Source organism: Mobula birostris, chromosome 11 (assembly GCF_030028105.1).
Source record: "Mobula birostris isolate sMobBir1 chromosome 11, sMobBir1.hap1, whole genome shotgun sequence".
Lineage (NCBI taxonomy): Eukaryota > Metazoa > Chordata > Chondrichthyes > Myliobatiformes > Myliobatidae > Mobula > Mobula birostris.
In genome coordinates, this window is record NC_092380.1 from 14,102,413 (window position 1) to 14,121,210 (window position 18,798).

The 18,798-nt window shown below is 45.5% G+C and overlaps 1 protein-coding gene across 1 annotated transcript in view; it reads right to left on the reverse strand.

The window, feature by feature from the left end:
* Window positions 1-6,119: 6,119 nt before the first annotated feature.
* The window catches only part of tefa (TEF transcription factor, PAR bZIP family member a), a 40,080-nt gene continuing 27,401 nt past the window's right edge, over window positions 6,120-18,798 (reverse strand). The window contains exons 2-4 of the mRNA XM_072271715.1: window positions 16,424-16,708; window positions 14,737-14,960; window positions 6,120-11,177 (exon numbers count right to left, since the gene is read on the reverse strand). Of these exons, the coding sequence (XP_072127816.1) occupies window positions 10,962-11,177; window positions 14,737-14,960; window positions 16,424-16,708 (725 nt within the window). The 3' untranslated portion in view covers window positions 6,120-10,961. The remainder of the gene's footprint in view (window positions 11,178-14,736; window positions 14,961-16,423; window positions 16,709-18,798) is intronic.

Here is an 18,798-nt window from a genome sequence, read left to right on the forward strand (position 1 = left end):
GCATCTGTGCAGGATGCTTGCTTTGGTGCATCTGTGAAAGCTGGTGGGAGTCATCAGGGATACACCGGATTTCCTTAGCCTTTGGAGAAAGTAGAGGCATCAATGTGGTTGGACCAGCAGAAAGGTTCAGCCAACTTTACACCTGGGAACTTGAAGCTCTCAGCTAGCTCTGACCTCTTTACAAAAAGTTATGAGGGGCATGGATAGGGTGCAAAGTGCAAATTCTAATTGTAATGATTGCAAGCTGCTCCCCACAGAGATTGACCAGGCTAATTCCATGCATGAAAGGGTAGCCTTATTACAAAAAGAGAAGAGTTGGTCCATATCAGAGCAACAAACACAAAATTCTGGAGGAACTCAACAGATCAGGTAGCATCTGTGGAGAGGAATAAACAGTCGACGTTTCAGGTTGAGACACCCCCCTCTCCACCAACAGGACTCATATAACGAACTGTTAGGTAGGGCCTGTGATGTGATGTGTTGCATAGATTGATGCTAACACCCAGATGTTCTCTATTTATAGCAGTGATTTGAATGAGGGCATCTATAGTAATATACCTACTAGATTCTAACTGGTGATACCTATGGCTAGGTAGAAGAGCAGGTAGTGAGGAGAAAGGGGCAGGTCCTCACAGGTACGTAGGGAGGTAAAGTGAAAAGTTATAAAGGTGGCACATGGAACAAGAGAGGTTGAGAGGTGTGGGCTTCAGAGAGACCTGGCCATCCTGGTACACAGATCACTGAAAGTAGACCGGTAGGTTCAGCAAGCAACTGGGAAAGTAAAGGGCTTTATCAAAGGAGGGTCTGAGTGCCAGATAGAGATTTATTGCTCTGATCTGGAGTTCTGCCTGTATCGGGTTACCAATATCAATAGTTCAGAGTACGACTCCCTCAATAGTTGAGACTGTGTACGGAGGGTCCAGTATGTAGACCGCACTAGCAGCCGGAGTCGAGGTTGGGGTTCAGAACACCAAAAGTCTGGAATGTGGGTGCGTTTGCAGTGCAGCCAGGTTCCGGAGTATTTGTATGTTTCCTGTTCCCTTTAAACTCGGCACGTTTACTGGAAAATCTGTTGTACTACTGCGGGAAAAAAAGTGTGCTTCGATAGAAATTGAAAGAACTGCAGATAATATAAAAAATTTGTCCTCACCAACAATGTTCTCTCTAAGGTGTGCGCATGCACACATCTTTTCCTACTGGCGCACAAAAGGAATTTAAAATGCGCACAAATCGCTGTCACCCTCCACCTCGATGGCATGTTAAGTATATTTCAAGAACATACACAATCATATTTCCTTTTCCGGTTTCTGATGACGACGGTGTGGAGTTTGCGATGATTTGTCTGCAGATTTTAGAACTGGCTTTATTTATACTGTTTTTATTGAGGAAATTATTGATTCACCATGTCGAATTCCAAAGAAGCAAAGGGCACGAGGAAGGGCAAAAGAACTACTAGTTCATTTAAGGCGGAATGGCTTAATGAAACAGTAGAAACTGCTACACTGAAAGCTCATGAGGTCAGGAACGTGCAGCCACTGGACTTGGTAGTTTACTATCCTTAGAATAGTTTCAGGTTTATTTCCACTTAAACATTCAGTATGCACATGTTGTCGTCGTCACTGGGCAAAAAAATTGCACAATACAAGGTTTTTGTGCACACTGGTCATTACAAATTACAGGGAACATTGGTCACCAACCTCTTACGCAATATCATCCCAACTTCTTCAGAAGCCGTTAATCAGGACCAGAAAGGAAGGGGTCAGAGTATTTAATACCTTGATTTATAAAGGACAATGTATTCAAAAGCTCTCTTTATGACCCCATCTACCTGTGATGCCACTTCCAAGGAATTTTGAATCTGTATTCCCAGATCCCTTTGTTCTACCACACTCCTCAGTGTCCTACTATTCACTGTGCAAGTCCTACCCTGGTTTGTCCTCCCAGTGTACAACACCTCGCACTTGTCTGCATTAAATTGCATCTGCTATTTTTCAGCTCATTTTTCCAGCTGGTCCAAGCTTTGATAGCTATCATTGCTGTCCACTATGCCCCCAATCTTGGTGTCAACTGCAAATTTGTTAATCCAGTTTACCACATTATCATAAACACAAAACACTCTGCAGATACTGGGGTCAAAGCAACACTCACAACACGCTGGAGGAACTCAGCAGGTCAGGCAGCATCCGTGGAAACGATCAGTCAATGTTTCGGGCCGGAACCCTACGTCAGGACTGTAGAGGGAGGGGGCAGAGGCCCTATAAAGAAGGTGGGGGGAGGGTGGGAAGGAGAAGGCTGGTAGGTTCCAGGTGAAAAACCAGTAAGGGGAAAGATAAAGGGGTGGGGAGGGGAAACAGGGAGGTGATAGGCAGGAAAGGTGAAGAAGGAATAGGGGAAAACACAATGGGTAGTAGAAGGAGGTGGAACCGTGAGGGAGGTGATAGGCAGGTGGGGGAGGGGGCAGAGTGAAATAGGGATAGGGGAAGGGAGGGGGAGGGAATTACCAGAAGTTGGAGAATTCTATGTTTATACCAAGGGGCTGGAGACTACCTAGACGGTATATGAGGTGTTGCTCCTCCAACCTGAGTTTAGCCTCATCATGGCAGTAGAGGAGGCCATGTATAGACATATCCGAATGGGAATATCACATTATCATCCAGATCATTAACATAGATGATGAACATGATCCCTGTGGCACACCACTGGTCAGAGGCCTCCCACCAGAGAGGCAGCCGTCTACTGCCACTCTCCGGCTTCTGCTAAGCCAATGCTGAAAATCCAGTTTACAATTTCATCTTGAATGCCAAGCAGCTGAACCTCCTGGATCGACCTCCCATGTGGGACTTGGTCAAAGTAGTTGCCAAAGTCCATGTAGACAATGTCCATTCCCTTTCCTTTATCAGCCTACCTGGTAACCTCTCAGAAAAACTTGGTTAGATACGATAAATTGGTTAAACGTGACCTACAGAGTCATGTTTACCATCCCTAACCAGGGTTTGTCTATCTAAATACTTATATATTCTGCCGCTTAGAATACCTTCCAATAACTTAGACCATGGAACATTACAGCACAGTACAGGTCCTTTGGATCAAAAAATTGTGCCAACTTTTAAACCTACTCTAATATCAATCTAACTACTGACGTCAGCCTATAATTTCTTGGTGTATTCTTAGAGCCTTTCTTGTTCAACAGAACAACATTAGCTATCTTCCGATCCTCCGGCACCTCACCCATGGACAGAATAGACTATGGCGAAAATGTGTCGACTTGACGGCCTTCTTGGAAGTGTGGAGCAGAGATGGTGTGAGGGAGGGCGACAGGGAGGGATGTTGGAGATGGGGAGTGGGAAGGATGGAGGGAGGATGGTAGTGAGGGGAGCAGAGAGTGAGGGGGAGGGGGAGAATGGGGAAAGTGGCAGAGGAACAGAGGGAAACTGTGAGGGAAGAATTGAGATAGGAAGGAGAGGGATGGGGATAGATTGAGTGGTGAGAACATAGTTCAGCCCACAATGTGTTGACAAACTTTTAATCTACTCCAAGATCAATCTAATCCTTCCCTCCTACATAACCCTCCATTTTGCTTTCATCCATCTGCCTATCTAAATGTCCCCAATGCATCTGGCTCTGCCACCACTGGTTACAATGTGTTCCACACACCCACCGCTCTCTGTGTAAAAAACATACGTCTGATATCCCCGCTATACTTCCCCCATTCACCTTCAAGTCATGCCTCCCTCTCCTTTATTACCCATTTCCGTCCTGGAAAAAAGTCTCTGGCAGTCCACTTTATCCTAACTCTACCTCAGGTAGTATTCCCTTCAACTTGCACTGTCGGTATGTATATTTTTGTTTTTGTGGTGGAAGTTTAATTTATGTTAATGTTTATGCTAATTTATGCTAGTTATGTCTGCAATGTACTGCACTGCTGATGCTGCGGAAAACTCACTTTCATGCCCTTTATGCACAGTGCCTATAGCAATCATTTTAAACTTGAACTAACTTTTTATCTACCTGTACTGCATTTTCTCTGTAACCATAACAGTACAATTTGCATTCCCTTTACCCTTCTAAACCTTGATGGACTAGGTACAGAATGAACTGACCGGATGACACACCTACGAAAACATTTCACTATATCTCAGCACTTACTGCCTGTTACGCCCGCTTGCATGTAGGGCAGCAGTGAGGGTCCTCCATCTCTGTCTGTCGTCGGCCACCCAGCGTTGGTCTTAGTCCCGATGGTGTTCAGGGCTTCCTTCATCACGTCAGTAGCTCCCTCTCGGTTTTCACTACTGTCCTGGGTGGAGACTCAGGAATACCGTCCCACTCAGGTATAGGATTCTTCGCTGCCGTTTCCATAATAGTATTGTTTGACCAGTCAGGGTTGTTAGCCCTGAGATGAACCCATGGACCTGAAGGACCAGTGGACCACTCTACCCTTTGACCTGTTTGGCATGGGTGACCCTACCAACAGCCAATGCGCAAATCCCCAACCACAACCAGCATAGCTCTCCGGGTTATTAAGGCACGCGAGCCTCCAAACATTGACAAGGTTGTGGTCCTTTTGGAGGATATCTCAATAAGCCAATTCCAATTCAAGCTTCCACCAGCCTTGTGCAGCTGGATCCTGGACTTCCTGTCAGATCGCCAGAAGGCTGTAAGAGTGGGCTCCCTCACCTCCAACCCTCTGACTCTCAATACAGGAGTTCCTTAAGGCTGCGTACTGAGTCCCCTCCTTTACTCCCTGTATACCTATGACTGTATCCCCATCCACAGCTCCAATCTGCTAATTTGCCGACACTACATTGATTGGCCTTATTTCAAACAATAACGTGGTGGCCTACAGGGAAGAAGTCAGCTCTCTGACACAGTGGTGTCAAGAAAACAACCTCCCCCTCAATGTCGCAAAAACAAAGGAGCTGATTGTGGATTACAGGAGGAATGGAGGTGGGCTAACCCCTATTGACATCAATGGATCTGGGGTTGAGAGGGTAAACAGCTTCAAATTCCTCAGCATATACATCACCGAGGACCTCACGTGGTCTGTACACACCAGCTGTGTAGTGAAAGAGGCACAACAGTGTCTTTACCAGTCTTTTTCTTTTTACATATCTATAAAAGCTTTTACAGTCCGTTTTTATGTTCCCTGCCAGTTTTCTCTCATAATCTTTTTTCCCCTTCCTAATTAAGCCCTTTGTCCTCCTCTGCTGAACTCTGAATTTCTCCCAGTCCTCAGGTGAGCCACTTTCTCTGGCTAATTTGTATGCTTCTTCTTTGGAATTGATACTATCCCTAATTTCTCTTGTCAGCCACGGGTGCACTACCTTCCTTGATTTATTCTTTTGCCAAACAATTGTTCATCCCAGTTTGGCAAAAGAATAAATCAAGGAAGGTAGTGCACCCGTGGCTGACAAGAGAAATTAGGGATAGTATCAATTTGATAATAAATTTACTTTGAACTTTATGTTCAGTGTAGTTCCCACATTTACAATGACTGTATTTTTAAACCTGATGACCTGAAAGGGAGCTATATAGACAGACTCATATAGATATAGCACAGAAAAAGGCCCTTCAGCCTACCAGTTCTGTGCTGACCAGAGGACTAGAGGGCACAGCCTCAGAATAGAAGGACGTCTCTATAGAACAGAGATGAGGAGGAATTTCTTTAACCAATGGGTGGTGAATTTGTGGAATTCATTGCCACAAATGGCTGTGAAGGCCAGGTCATTGGGTATATTTAAAGTGGGGGTTAATTGTCTCTTGATTAGTAAGCACATCAAAGGTTATGGGGGGAAGGCAGACGAAAGGGGTTGAGAGGGATAATAAATCAGTCACGATAAAATGGCGGAGCAGACTCAATGGCCTAATTTTGCTCCTATGTCTTGTGGTTTTATGGTCACCAGAAATCTGAAGTAAAACAGAAAAGCACCCATCAGGTCAGGCAGCATCTGTGGGAAGAGATACAGTTCAGGTTTCAGATCCAGGGTGCTTCTGATGAAACGCTAACTGCTCCTCCCTCCGCCGATGCTGCCTGACCTGCTGAGTGCTTCCAGTCTTTATACCACAGCACTAACCTGTGTTATTTTACACTTTTTCACACAAAAAGAGGACAAAACTACCGATTGAGGTTTTTAAAGCATTTATTGTTCTCTAAGGAACAAACAATCAAAAATAGACTTTTATAAACTTTTGCACGTTAGCCACAGCTGGAATGTACAGTATATTGTATACAGATACTGTATTAGAAATCACAGGGCTTAAAATATGCACATTGTGCGTCAGAGGTGGCTTTAGAAATCTGATGGTTTTGCAAAGTATTGCTATTCCTCTCCCTAATGGGCCCCTACTTCATTAAAACCATCTTGGGTCACTCAAGAACGACAAAGATCTCTCATTACCAACTAAAGGGCAATTTAACCCAAAAAAAGAAGCCATTCCCTCATGGTTTCCTGATCGCATTTCCCAAAGCAGAATGCTGTGTCACTGGACACCAGGACAATCTCTTATCTGAATCTTCGTATTCTGGGATTCTCAGACCCCTACATGTCACCCTATCCCTCGGAAAGCCCCTCACTGAGGCCCTATAGATTCCTTCTCTGTCTGTTAGCATCAAAATTGGGGGGGGGGGGGGGGGGAGTAGGTGTAAGTGGAGGCTGGAAGAACTCAGGTCAGACAGCTTTTATGGAGTGGAAGAAGCAGTCAACACTTTGGGCCGAGAAATGTCATCAGGACTGGAATGGACCTATCCTTACTCCCCTGGTAAAGGTCATCCACGGTTTAGGATTGGAGAAGAGTTGAAGAAAATAAATTTTCACCCAAATAGTGGGTGTTTTGTTGAAACAGAAATCCTTGAGACATCTAAAGAGAGACTGGATAAGGATACTATAACCTAGACGTGGAGAACTGGATTTGGAGGCATTGACATAATGGGCTGAGCAACTTCTTCTGAACTGTCAATATGCTTCTGATTTTAACGAACACACACAAAATGCTGGAGGAGCTCAGCAGGTCAGGCAGCACCTATGGAGGGGAATAAACTGTCGATGTTTTGGGCTGAGACCCTTCATCGGGACTTTGTGTCTCAACCCTGAAACTCGACTGTTTATTCCCCTCCATAGATGCTGCCTGACCTGCTGAGCTCCTCCAGCATTTTGTGTGCGCTGCTCAAGATTTCAAGCATCTGCAGAATTCCTCGTGTCTACGCTTCTGACTTTAACCCCGGGCTGCGGGGGCCAGTTGTGGATCCGCTGAATAGGTCGGGACCATGAGTCTAGCTCGGACAACCCTGCCTTCACTGAAACCAGTTAAACTCACTTGTATCTGGCCACTTTGGGGACTGAGATCCAGGGAAACTAGATGGGAAGTTCCTGCATAATGTGGATACTTTAAACCCATTCCACTGCTCACTTCTGATCTCGGAAGGTTAAAAACCAACTTTCCTCAATCACGGAGTAAACAACAGACAACTGAAAAGGCAGAAAATGACAGTGATTCTACGTAACAACATCCCTGATAAAAAAAGCTCTGTTGATATAACCGATTCACGCGAAATCTAATTGCACAGCAGAGACAGTGCCAGAACACTGAGGCTTCATATACAAGATCGATATATTTTAGTAAATGCACATTGTTTCATACAAGCAAGCTGTTAAAAGTTACCGCGGAAAAACAGAACCCTGTAGCGGGGAGTGCAGAATTATGCAGCCACCAGTTTTAAGATGTTATATTTGGCCACACAGCTTTTTAATTACCTGTGCTTACAGCTATCGTTGGGGCCTACAGCCATAGCAGTCCCCATTGTCAATTACACCGATCGCAGTCTCAACATTACGAACACAGCGACAGTAAGACGCTTAATCTAGGAGGGGGGTCACCTACTCAACGCTAACATTCCTTGTGCTCACTCAGCCACTTTACAGAAGCCCTGCTCCTGGTATATGTGGAAACCCAGTGGTGAGTGCTTCTGGAGTACAGTGAATGATCTCGGTCAGTGGTTTGAAAGCTGATGCTCTCTGGTGCATTATGAGTTTTCTGCGTCCAATTTCTTTTCTCATATTGCAGATGAAAATTTAGTAATTTAGCGCAAGAGCTGTGCATGTCACTACAGATTCTCCCAGTATATAGAGGGATAATCCAGGGTATTATGCATCCTTTTTATTTCATCTCCCATTCCTTCCTCCCTCATGTATACCCCCAGCTACATTCATAATTCAGCCCAAGTGGTTGCAAGTGCCATGTCTCATCAGTCCTGGACAAACTACAGGTCAGTTCTACTTATTTTGAATTTTTCAGACATGGAGACATCAACTGCCCCTCTAACTATCAAATTCAAATCCTCATTTATTTTAAGAACCACTGTCAGAATTTCCTTTTTCTTTCACTCTGTTCCTGTTTGACAATTCGATCGATTTAAGCGCTGGGCTGGATCGGAAAGGTCCAGGCCCCAACGGCTTAACCTGATGTTGGGACGATGATTTAAGCACTGGACCAGGATGTCGTGACTGGAGGCAAGGGACCAGAGATGAGGAGAAATTTCTTTAGCCACATGGTAGTGAATCTGTGGAATTCATTGCCACAGGCAGCTGTGGAGGCCACGTCATTGGGTATATTTAAGGCAGAGGTTAATAGATTCTTGATCAGTCAGGGCATGAAGGGACACGGGGAGAAGAGAAAGGTTGGGATTGAGAGGGAAAATGGATCAGCCATGATGAAAGGGCAGAGCTGACTCGTTAGGCCAAATGGCCTAATTCTGCTCAAAAGAGAAAAAGAACAAAAACTGCATACCATTCCGACATTCTGGAAACGAGGTTCACCATAAGCTTCTCTGGAAATTACATCTTATGTAACAATAGACAATAATAACAGGCAGAATGTGCCACTGTGAAGCTGCTACGTTTGTGCCTTGCTTTTTCCATTGCCCTGACCCAGACAACTCATGGATTGTACAGTCATTGGAATGTGCTCCCTTTACAAACAGACATGAGAAGGAAAATAAACGCTGGTGCTGGGGGGATGGAAATAAAGCTTAAACCCAGCAAGTTTAGCAAACTGCGATGATTTCATAATATGATGCACAACGCCAGGCCAGTCCGTCAGCAATTACCTCTGCATGGAATTGTTCTCACCGGAAAAAAAAAACAAAATGCTTTTGCTTTGCATTTATAATCACCAACCACCTGAAGAAGATCTAATTGAACACGTGCATGCTGTGTTCAACTTCCCAGAACTTCAGTTAATAAGGGGAGCAAATAAACGCAATAAGGGAAAGACTTCTAAGTAAAGAGTTAGCATGTGTGCTGGAAACCCCAAGGGGTAGGGGTTAAGTGCAATGTCAGACTGAACATCACCTGGGAGCTATGTACATAAGGGATGTGAAGTCAGAAGTGTAGAAGATCTTGTTAAATGATTAAATGCAAAGTGACATTTTGTTCCTTTTATGCCATTTCAACAGCATTTGTCTGGTTTTTACGAGGCTGAGTTGCTAGCTTGACACTCAACCCCAGCATGGATGGAAAGTGTGCAAGGGGTCTGCCAGATTCGAACTTGGGACCATTCGCCTCGAAGTCCGATATTGATGCCACTACACTACCAGCTGGCAGATGCTAAGATAACAGACACATTTAAAAGTCATGTTCTACTTGCTTAGATCTTTTGTGTCTGTCTGTGGTTCTTTGTGTCCAATCCAAGATGTGCTAAAATATAAACATACTTGAACTATTGCAAGCCCCACCAACGTTTACAGATGAACCATATCGGATCGTTTGTGAGAATGCAGCAAGTGCGGTGAATCAAATGGGCTTCTGACAGGCGGAAGGCCCCTCTTTTAGGGCAGGCTTTTGAGTGAGCATGCTTTTGTCTCATGCGGGCCTGGTTCAGTGCTCCCGCACTGGAAGTCGCCCAGAGCGTGCAGTGGCTATCATGACTCAGTAAGAACGTTTAATCCCCCTGCTCCATTGTGGCTCTTGCTCCGTGCAAATATAGCAACAATAAAGAGGACAGGGCCCAGTGCCACTGTTGACTGCAGGGATCAATGAAATGAATCTCACCTCAAGGCCCTCCGCCATCCTGCTAATGCTCCAGAAGTCACAACTTAAGAGGAGAAAGAATGAAAAATCTTCATAAAGACCTATTGCTAGCTCAGGGGAGGTCATAATCTGTCCGTCTTTAGGTTGGGACAATCATTTCCTACGGGCTTTCTACCACAGACATCTAGCAGATGTGAATTCACCCTGCACAATAAGTTGGGCGAGGAGAGCGTTGTTGGTGTCCATCTACAGACCGTGCCACAGAGCAAAGTAGCAGCACAGCTGTGCTTGCTTCAAGGGGAAAGGGTAGGCTGTATATTGTAGGCAGCCTATGCAGACAAGGGGAGATAATACAGATTTCAAGTGAAAAGACAATGTACCGTCACATATCACTCTCAGGGCTGGATAGGCAGAGCACTCGGGGAAGGCAAAGAGCTAATGGTGAGGCAAGTGAGGTGAACTGGGAATTATTCCCACACCTATCCATTATGTTCTTATTTTCCTTTGGGAACGAAATGTCCCTTTGCTTTTTTAAAAGATCTGGTAAGTTAAAAGGTGCCAATAGCAGGAACAAACCAACTTGAAGCCACCCAATACCATGAAGTGTAGTCCTGGACAAAGAAAGGCCCAGCCAGAAACAAAAATCAAACCAAACTCCATTATCTTCCCTTAAGCAGACAGGCCTCTGGTTTGTAACATGGCAAACCCATATGACAGGAAGAGTTACAGTATTGTATTTACTATAAAGTTATATATGTATATATACTCCATGAATATATTTAAAAGCCATTCATCTTGTTTTATGAGGGTTGTGCTGGGGAACAGCTGAGAAGAGGAAGTTGTGCTCTTTTCAAATAGCAGGTTATGAGAGTCCCTTTTCTGTGGGAATTTTTATATAAACATTACCTCCCACCCCTGACCAAGACAGCTGAAGCTCCCTTACAAAGTTCCATATTTGGCTTTATACTTGGAGATGATGTTCTTGTAGCGCCCCACCTCCTTGCGTAGCTCGGCCACCTCCAGCCTCAGGGCCGAGTTCTCCCTCTCCAGGAAGGCCGCCCGTACTGTGATCTGGTTCTCCTTCAGTCTCCGGGCGTCCCGGGAGCGCTTGGCTGCCAGATTGTTCTTCTTGCGTCTTGTCCAGTACCGGTCATCCTTAAAGCAACAACGATAAAGGACATTGAGGTGGTTACTAGGAAACTCCGTCCTGGGACATTTTTGGGAGTTTGTTTAACTTTCTCCTTCCTCATTTATTTAATTATTGATTGATTGATTGATTGAGATACAGCACGGAATAGGCCCCTCCAGTCATGCCACTCAGTAATCCCCTAGCCTAATCACTGGACAATTTGCAATAACCAGTTCACCCACTAACGGCCTTTGGGACTGTGGGAGGAAACTGGAGCACCCGGAGGAAACCCACACGGTCACGAGGAGAACGTGCAAACTTCCTACAGGCAGCAGCAGGATAGCTCATTAATAACCAGGGATTTTTTCCCCAGGGCAGAAATGGCTAATACAGGGGTGGGGGGTGTAATTTTAAAGTGGTTGGAGGAAAGAATAGAGGGGATGTCAGAGGTAAGTTTTTTTTTTTTACACAGAAGTTGGTGAGTGCGTGGAATGCTTACCAGGGCTGAAGGTACAGGCAGGTACATTAGGGGCATTTAAGAAACTCTTGGATAGGCATATGGATGATAGGAAAATGGAGGGCTATGTAGGAGGGAAGGGTTAGATTGATTTTAGAATTGGTTAAAAGGTTAACACAACATTGTGGGCCTAGGGGCCTGTACTGTGCTGTAAAATTCTACATTCTATGTTCTACATTTATTAGTTGCTGACCAAGGTTAGTAAAGAAACACAAAGGAGTACAAGTCCACACCAGCAGCCAGGTCACAGGAGGGAGAAGGGCAGTGGGGTTGTAGAGGCAGTGTACACAAGCTACTAAATCAGGAACAAGAACCTGCTTGGAAACAAGACACCCAAAGGTGGAGGGTTTAGAGGGTGAATTTGAAAGGTTACAATCTAAACCTTGTTATCAATGGTGGAGAAAAAAAAAATTTAGTGAAGTGCAAGATCCTTTTTAGACACAACTAAGATAAGAAATAAGACCATAAGACAGGATCAGAATTAGTCCATTCGGCTTAGCGAGTCTGCTCTGCCATTCCATCATGGCTGATTTATTAATTCTGTCAACCCCGTTCTCCTGCATTCTCCCTGTAACCTTTGACAATCTAAATAACTAAGAATTTATCAACTTCTGCTTTAAATATACTCAATGACTTGGCCTCCACAGTTGCCCATGGCAATGAATTCCACAGATTCACTATCTTCTGGCTGAAGAAATTTCTCCTCTTCTCTGTTCTATTCTGAGGCTGTGCCCTCCAGTCCTCTAGTTAGCAGAGAGTTGGTAGGCTGAAGGGCCAAGATGCCCACTACGTCATACCTGCTAATCTCTTAACTGTGCTACAGAATCATTTATCTTATTCCATATACTGCGTGTGTTCAAATATGGCACCTTCAGCCCTGTACAGGTATTCATCACTCTTTTCGATTTTGCCTCATGTTACACTTCAACTCATCCCAATAACTGTGATTTTACCCTATAATCTGCCTGTCCTTCCTCACAGTCTCACCGTAGACTGCATCAACTTGTATACCAACTGTCCCATCCTCACCCTGATCACTGTAGTTCCCATTCCCCTGCCAACTTTATTTAACCCCTCCCCTACAGCTCTGGCAAACCTGCCGCAAGGATATTGGTTTCCTCTCGGGTAACCTGACATTTTTGTACGGGTCATGCCTTCCCAAGAAGAGATCCCAGTGACCCAGAAATCTAAAACCCTGCCCCCTGCACCACTCCTTCAGCCACTCATTCACCTGTACTATCATCTTCTTCCTGACTTGACTAGCACATGACACTGAGACTACTACCTTGGAGGTCCTGTTCTTCGGCCTCTTCCCTCTCTCCCTATACTCACTGTACAGGACCTTGTCCCCCTTTTCTACCTATGTCATGGTGCCAATGTGCACCGCGGACTCCAGCTGCTCAACCTCCTTCTTGGGAATCTTCTGCAGCCGCTCTGAGACATCCTGGACCCTAGCACCTGTGAAGCAATCCTCCATCCTGCCATGTCTTTTGCGCCCCCAGAAACTCCTGTCCATCCCTCTGTCAAGCCTCCTATCACTACCACTCTGCCTGACTTCACCCTCCTCCGCTGAGCCGCAGAGCCGGCCACAGTGCTGCCGCTGTGCCCTGACAGGTCATTCCACACCCCTAGCAGTATCAAAAGGGGTATATTTGTTGTTGAGGGCAATAGCCACAGGGAAAATCTTCACTGACTGCTGACTGATGCAGCTATAAAGAAGGCAGGACAGTGATTATACTTCATTAGGAGTTTGAAGAGATTTAGTATGTCAACAAATACACTCAAAAACTTCTACAGATGTACTGTGGAGAACATTCTGACAGGCTGGATCATTGTCTGGTATGGAGGGGTTACTGCACAGGACTGAAAGAAGCTGCAAAGGGTTGTAAATTTAGTTGGCTCCATCTTGGGTACTAACCTATGAAGTACCCAGGACATCTTCAAGGAGCGGTGTCTCAGAAAGGCAGCATCCATTATTAAAGACCTCCAGCACCCAGGGCATGCCCTTTTCTCATTGTTACCATCAGGTGGGAGATACAGAAGCCGGAAGGCTCATACTCAGTGATTCAGGAACAGCTTCTTCCCCTCTGCCATCCAATTCCTAAATGGACATTGATCCTGTGAACACTACCTCACTTTTTTAATATATATTATTTCTGTTTTTGCACAATTTTTAATCTATTCAATATACAAAGACTGTAATTGATATACTCTTACTATCTCTTCTTTCAGTTAGTCCTGACGAAGGGTCTCGGCCCAAAACGTCAACCGTACCTTTTCCTACAGATGCTGCCTGGCCTGCTGTGTTCTACCAGCATTTTGTGTGTGTTGCTTGAATTTCCAGCATCTGCAGATTTCTTCATGTTTGAATTCATATACTTATTTATTTATTTTTACTCTTCTCCCCCCCGCCTCTATATTACATATTGCATTGAATTGCTGCTGCTGCTAAGTTAAGAAAATTTCACGACATGGGCCGGTGATAATAAACCCGATTCTGATTTCTCTTACTTCTCCTGGTGGTCACCCATCTTCTACCTGAAGGCTCCACTCTGGGTGTGACCACCTCAGTAAAAGATTCGTCAGTGAAGTTTTCAGCCTCCTGCTCTTCATCAAAAATTTCAGCAGGTCATACAGTACATGCTCGATCCTTTTCTTTACCCACCAACACCGCTTCTACAGCGAAACCCCCCCCCCCCACCCCTCTGAGAGACACACATTCCTTCAGTGAAATGTTTCTACAGGCTCTTGCTGTCCAGCCTCACCCAGTTAGCCTTTAGTGACCGAGGTGCATTTGTAATAAAAATTTGAAACTTCACCCGATCCTCAGTGTGTAGACCTACCTAATTATGCGACAGCAACATACTGAGAGAGACAGAGACCGTGCAGTCATGTCTCTGCTAACCCACGTTGTACATACTTCCCCGCAGAAAGAGCACACTGTTCTGCTTGGTTTAATACAACTTCGAGTGCTTTAACCTCAGGAAATCCGCACACTACGTGTGAAACACAACCAGCTCCAAGCCTATAGTGTTGCAAAGCCACAGCAGAGGACATTGCACAGATACCTTTTGTTCAGGGGGGACGTAGATCTTCTTCGCTTTTTTAATCATAGGCTGTGGTTTGAGTTCTTCTTCAGAAAACTTGTGCTTACGGGGATCGAACAACTCTCCCCCGGGGACACTAGACAAGACCAAGTCGGTAGGGTCTGGTTCAAAGTTCACCAACACATCGATCGCCTCTGGGTCGACTGGGCTTGGAGACGTACGCTCAGATTGGCTTCCATCAGAATCTAGAATGTAGTGTAGGATTGGATTATATAAAATCTCCCTTTCAAATCTTTACAAGTTAATACAAAAGGAATGATTATAAACAGACTGCTTATGATTCTCTGGAGCAATGGGCTGGTCTTACACTCCTGAACACTTGTACAGAGAACATTACTAATGAATAACTAATCATAACATCAATGCATTTTCATGTACTTCACAAGATTGAACTGACTGAACTGTTATTCCTCAGTTATTTGTCGTTCCTCTCCACACCCTGTGGTGCATCAGGTGGCAACCTGGCCATTTCTTTAACATTTGTGTTTTTTACGAGGCTGAATTGCTAGCTTGATGCTCAGCCCGGCATGGATGAAAAGCGTGCGGGGGGGATCTGGCCAGATTCAAACCTGGGACCTCTCGCCTTGAAGTCTGGTGTGGATGGTACTACACCACCGGCCAGCTTAATACTCATTTATGGTATCCCCGGATTTTGGAACAGTTTTTGTTGGTTTGCAACGTTCTCAAGTGAAACCGTTCTCTATCTAAATTGGAAACAAGAGCATGGAAGTTACCGTCAGTATGGAAAAGAAAGAGACAATGTAAGATCTAACTGACGGGAGGGTGACAGGGAGAACATAAAGAAAGGGACAGTAACGCAGCTACTGGCGCCAGAGAGCTGGGTTCAATCCTGACCTCGGGTGCTGTCTGCACATTTTCCCCAAAACCATGTGGGTTTTCTTTGGCTGCTTTGGTTTTCTCCCACATCCCAAAGACGGGTGGGTAGGTAGGTTATGGGCCACTGTAAGTTGCCCTTAGTGTGTGGGTGAGAGGAGGAACCTGGGAGGAGTTGTCAAGAAAGAGGGGAGGATAAAATATGGAATGAATGTAGGATGAGAGGTCGATGGTTAGCCTGCAGAGCCTGTTTCATGATGTACCTCTGTGATTTAGCCTCCAGTGCCAACGAATTCCACAGAAATTCAATCAAAAGGGGCCCACCGTTAATGCCAGCCCGACCTCTTTGCCATCGCAGAGCAATGCCGAGTACGAGCAAGGTATTCTGCAGTGTGCCCTTTAGGTCCCCAGGCATACCAGGGGGAAATGCACCCTGACAATCTGGCATCTGATTGTTCAGAAATCCTGGCGTCCGCTCGCTCGTTCGTTCAGAACATGAGCCAGTGGTCCAGAGAGTGTGGCCAGAGCAGGGGGCCTGGAAAACCTGGGTTCAGGAATATGGCTGGGTGTGTTGTGCATCTCCCACTCCCTTTAAACTCATCAAAATTAAAGTGTGTCTGTATATTAAAGATAGCATCCAATAAGCAGGAGAACTTGCTGGTTAGCACTACTATATTCCCCGTGTGTACTAGATTGCACTTTGGGGCATTACAATCGAGGCTGCCTTCCCATTGGTCTGGCCTTAACTTGAACCCACGCCTCAGGAGGTACAACAATCCATCTAAACATTTGAAATAAAGCGCTCGGGGCCCACCATCACAATTCACCGTTGAGTACAGGGTAGGAGCCAGCTCCTTCTTCTCCAGCTCCTCCACTGGCAAGAGGCTACTTTCCAGAGCGTCCTGCAGGCCGAGGTGGCTCGGGCTACCTGCAATTCCATTTTCCAACAGGAAGTCATCCAGGTCCATGTACTCAAGGTGGAAGGTCTCCCCGTCGTATGGAATCGTCTTGTCCCAGATGGTTGGCATGAGGGAAGCAGATGCTGCCATGGTGCTGCTGGCTGCTTCGTCTACGTTCTTCTCTTTTTCCTCGTCTTTCTCTGTAAAATTTAATGAGAAGCTTTTTACTTTGGCTTTGTAGTTAAAAAATAAAGACAAATACACATCTGTTCTTGGGAAGAGGAAGCTTATTAACAGCTGAATTTTACATTGTCAGTCTTGCTCCTTTCTTGTGAAACACATCTTGCCCAGTAGCCCATTCTTCACGGGTAAGCTGGACAAGCCCTTTGTCCACCTGAGGACCAGCTGACCGCTGCCTTCACGTGTCACAGACACATGATGAAAATCAATTCGTTCGCTCGTTCATTATGTGCTGTGTTGCATGACATAGGTGATCATGGCCTTTCCATAACCATGATTTTTTTGAGGCAAATTTTTCTACAGAAGTGGTTTGACACTGCCTTCTTCCGGGCACTGTCTTTACATGATAGGGCGGTATGATAGCATAGTGGTTAGCACACCGCTTTATAGTACAGGCGACCAGGGTTCAATTCCTGCCTCTGCCTGTAAGAAGCTTGTACGTTCTCCCTGTGATGACATGGGTTTCCTTCGGGTGCTCTGGTTTCCTCCCAAAGTCCAAAGAAGTGCCGGTTTGCAGGTAAACGGGTCATTGTGAATTGTCCCGTGATTAGGCTAGGATTCAATAGGTGGGTTGCTGGGCAGCGTGGCTCGAAGGGCTGGAAAGGGCCTATTCCACACTGTATCTCAATAAAAAGACGGCTGACCCCAGCCATTATCAATATCCTTCAGAGATTGTCTGCCTGGCATCAGTGGTCACATAGCCAGGACTTGATATGCACCAGCTGCTCATACGACCATTCACCACCAGCTCCCATGGTTTCACGTGACCCTGATCGGGATGGAGGGGGTGCTAAGCAGGTGCTACACCTTGCCCAAGGGTGACCTGCAGGCTAGCGAGGGAAGGAGCGCCTTGTACCTCCTTTGGTAGTGACGTATCACCATCCTACCACCCGAAATCAGTAGGAATGCTGATTAACTGGTACTTCCACTAGTCAACCAAAGTGGATTCAATGCAGCAGGACTTTGTAAGTCACAACGTGGAGTCGTAGAGTCAGAGAGTCACTTAGCACAGAAACTTCAGACCAAGTGGTCCAAGCTTCCTGCCTCAGCTAGTCCCATTTGACTGTGTTTGCCCCCTATCCCTCTAAACCTTTCCTATCTACAATGCATACCTGCCCAAGTACCTTTGAAATGTTGCTCATGTCTCTGCCTAAGCCACTTCTTCTGGCAGCCCATTCTACATGCAGACCACTCTCTGAGTGAAAAAGTTGCCTTTCGGGTTCCTTTTAAATGTTTCTCCTCACATCTTAAACCTATGCCTGCTAGTTCTTCATTCCTCAACCTTGGGAACAAGATAATTGGCTTAATATCTGACACTTTTATGTATGTACAGTACAGTGCAAAAGTCTTAAGCACATTGTATATAGCCCGGGTGCCTAAGACTTTTGCACAGTAGCGTATTTGTCAACATGGAGCGGGGAGTGAGTTTGTAAATCTGGCGGAAGCAAAGGATGTTGGGAACGGTGAGCGTGGAGCGCCACGGGAGGGGTGTGGGACAGGAGGCAGAGAAGGAGTGCCGGGGCGAGTGGTGGCAGGTTTATCATCACTCACATATGTCATGAAATTTCTTTCTTTTTGTGGCAGCAGAACAGTGCAAAAGTCTTAGGCATGCCAGCTATATATATAAGTTACAACATGATGTCATTAGTCCTTAGGGAGAATTACTCCATTTCAGCAAAGTTTTTGACAAAGGATCTTGGATTTAAGACATTAACTCTATTTCTCAGATGCTGCCTAACCCACCGGCTTTTTGCAGCATATTCTGATTTTATTTATTTACATTCACAGAATTGAAGTATTTTATTAGAGATCATATAAGCTGGAACTCGTGGCCAGGAGGTCAAGGTCCCGTCACCAGTAAGTCCTGGGTTTGAAGCCCAGAGGCCAAGGTCTTGGGTCTACTAATCTAAAGTCCACTGGGGAAATCGAGGCCAGTTGTCCCTGTGTCTGCTGGAGGCCCGGAGGCCTATCCTCGGGTTGGAGGTCTGTCTATGTGGATGTGTGGGAGAGAGGGAAGGGGCCTGTTTTGCTGTTGTTGTTGTGTTCCATT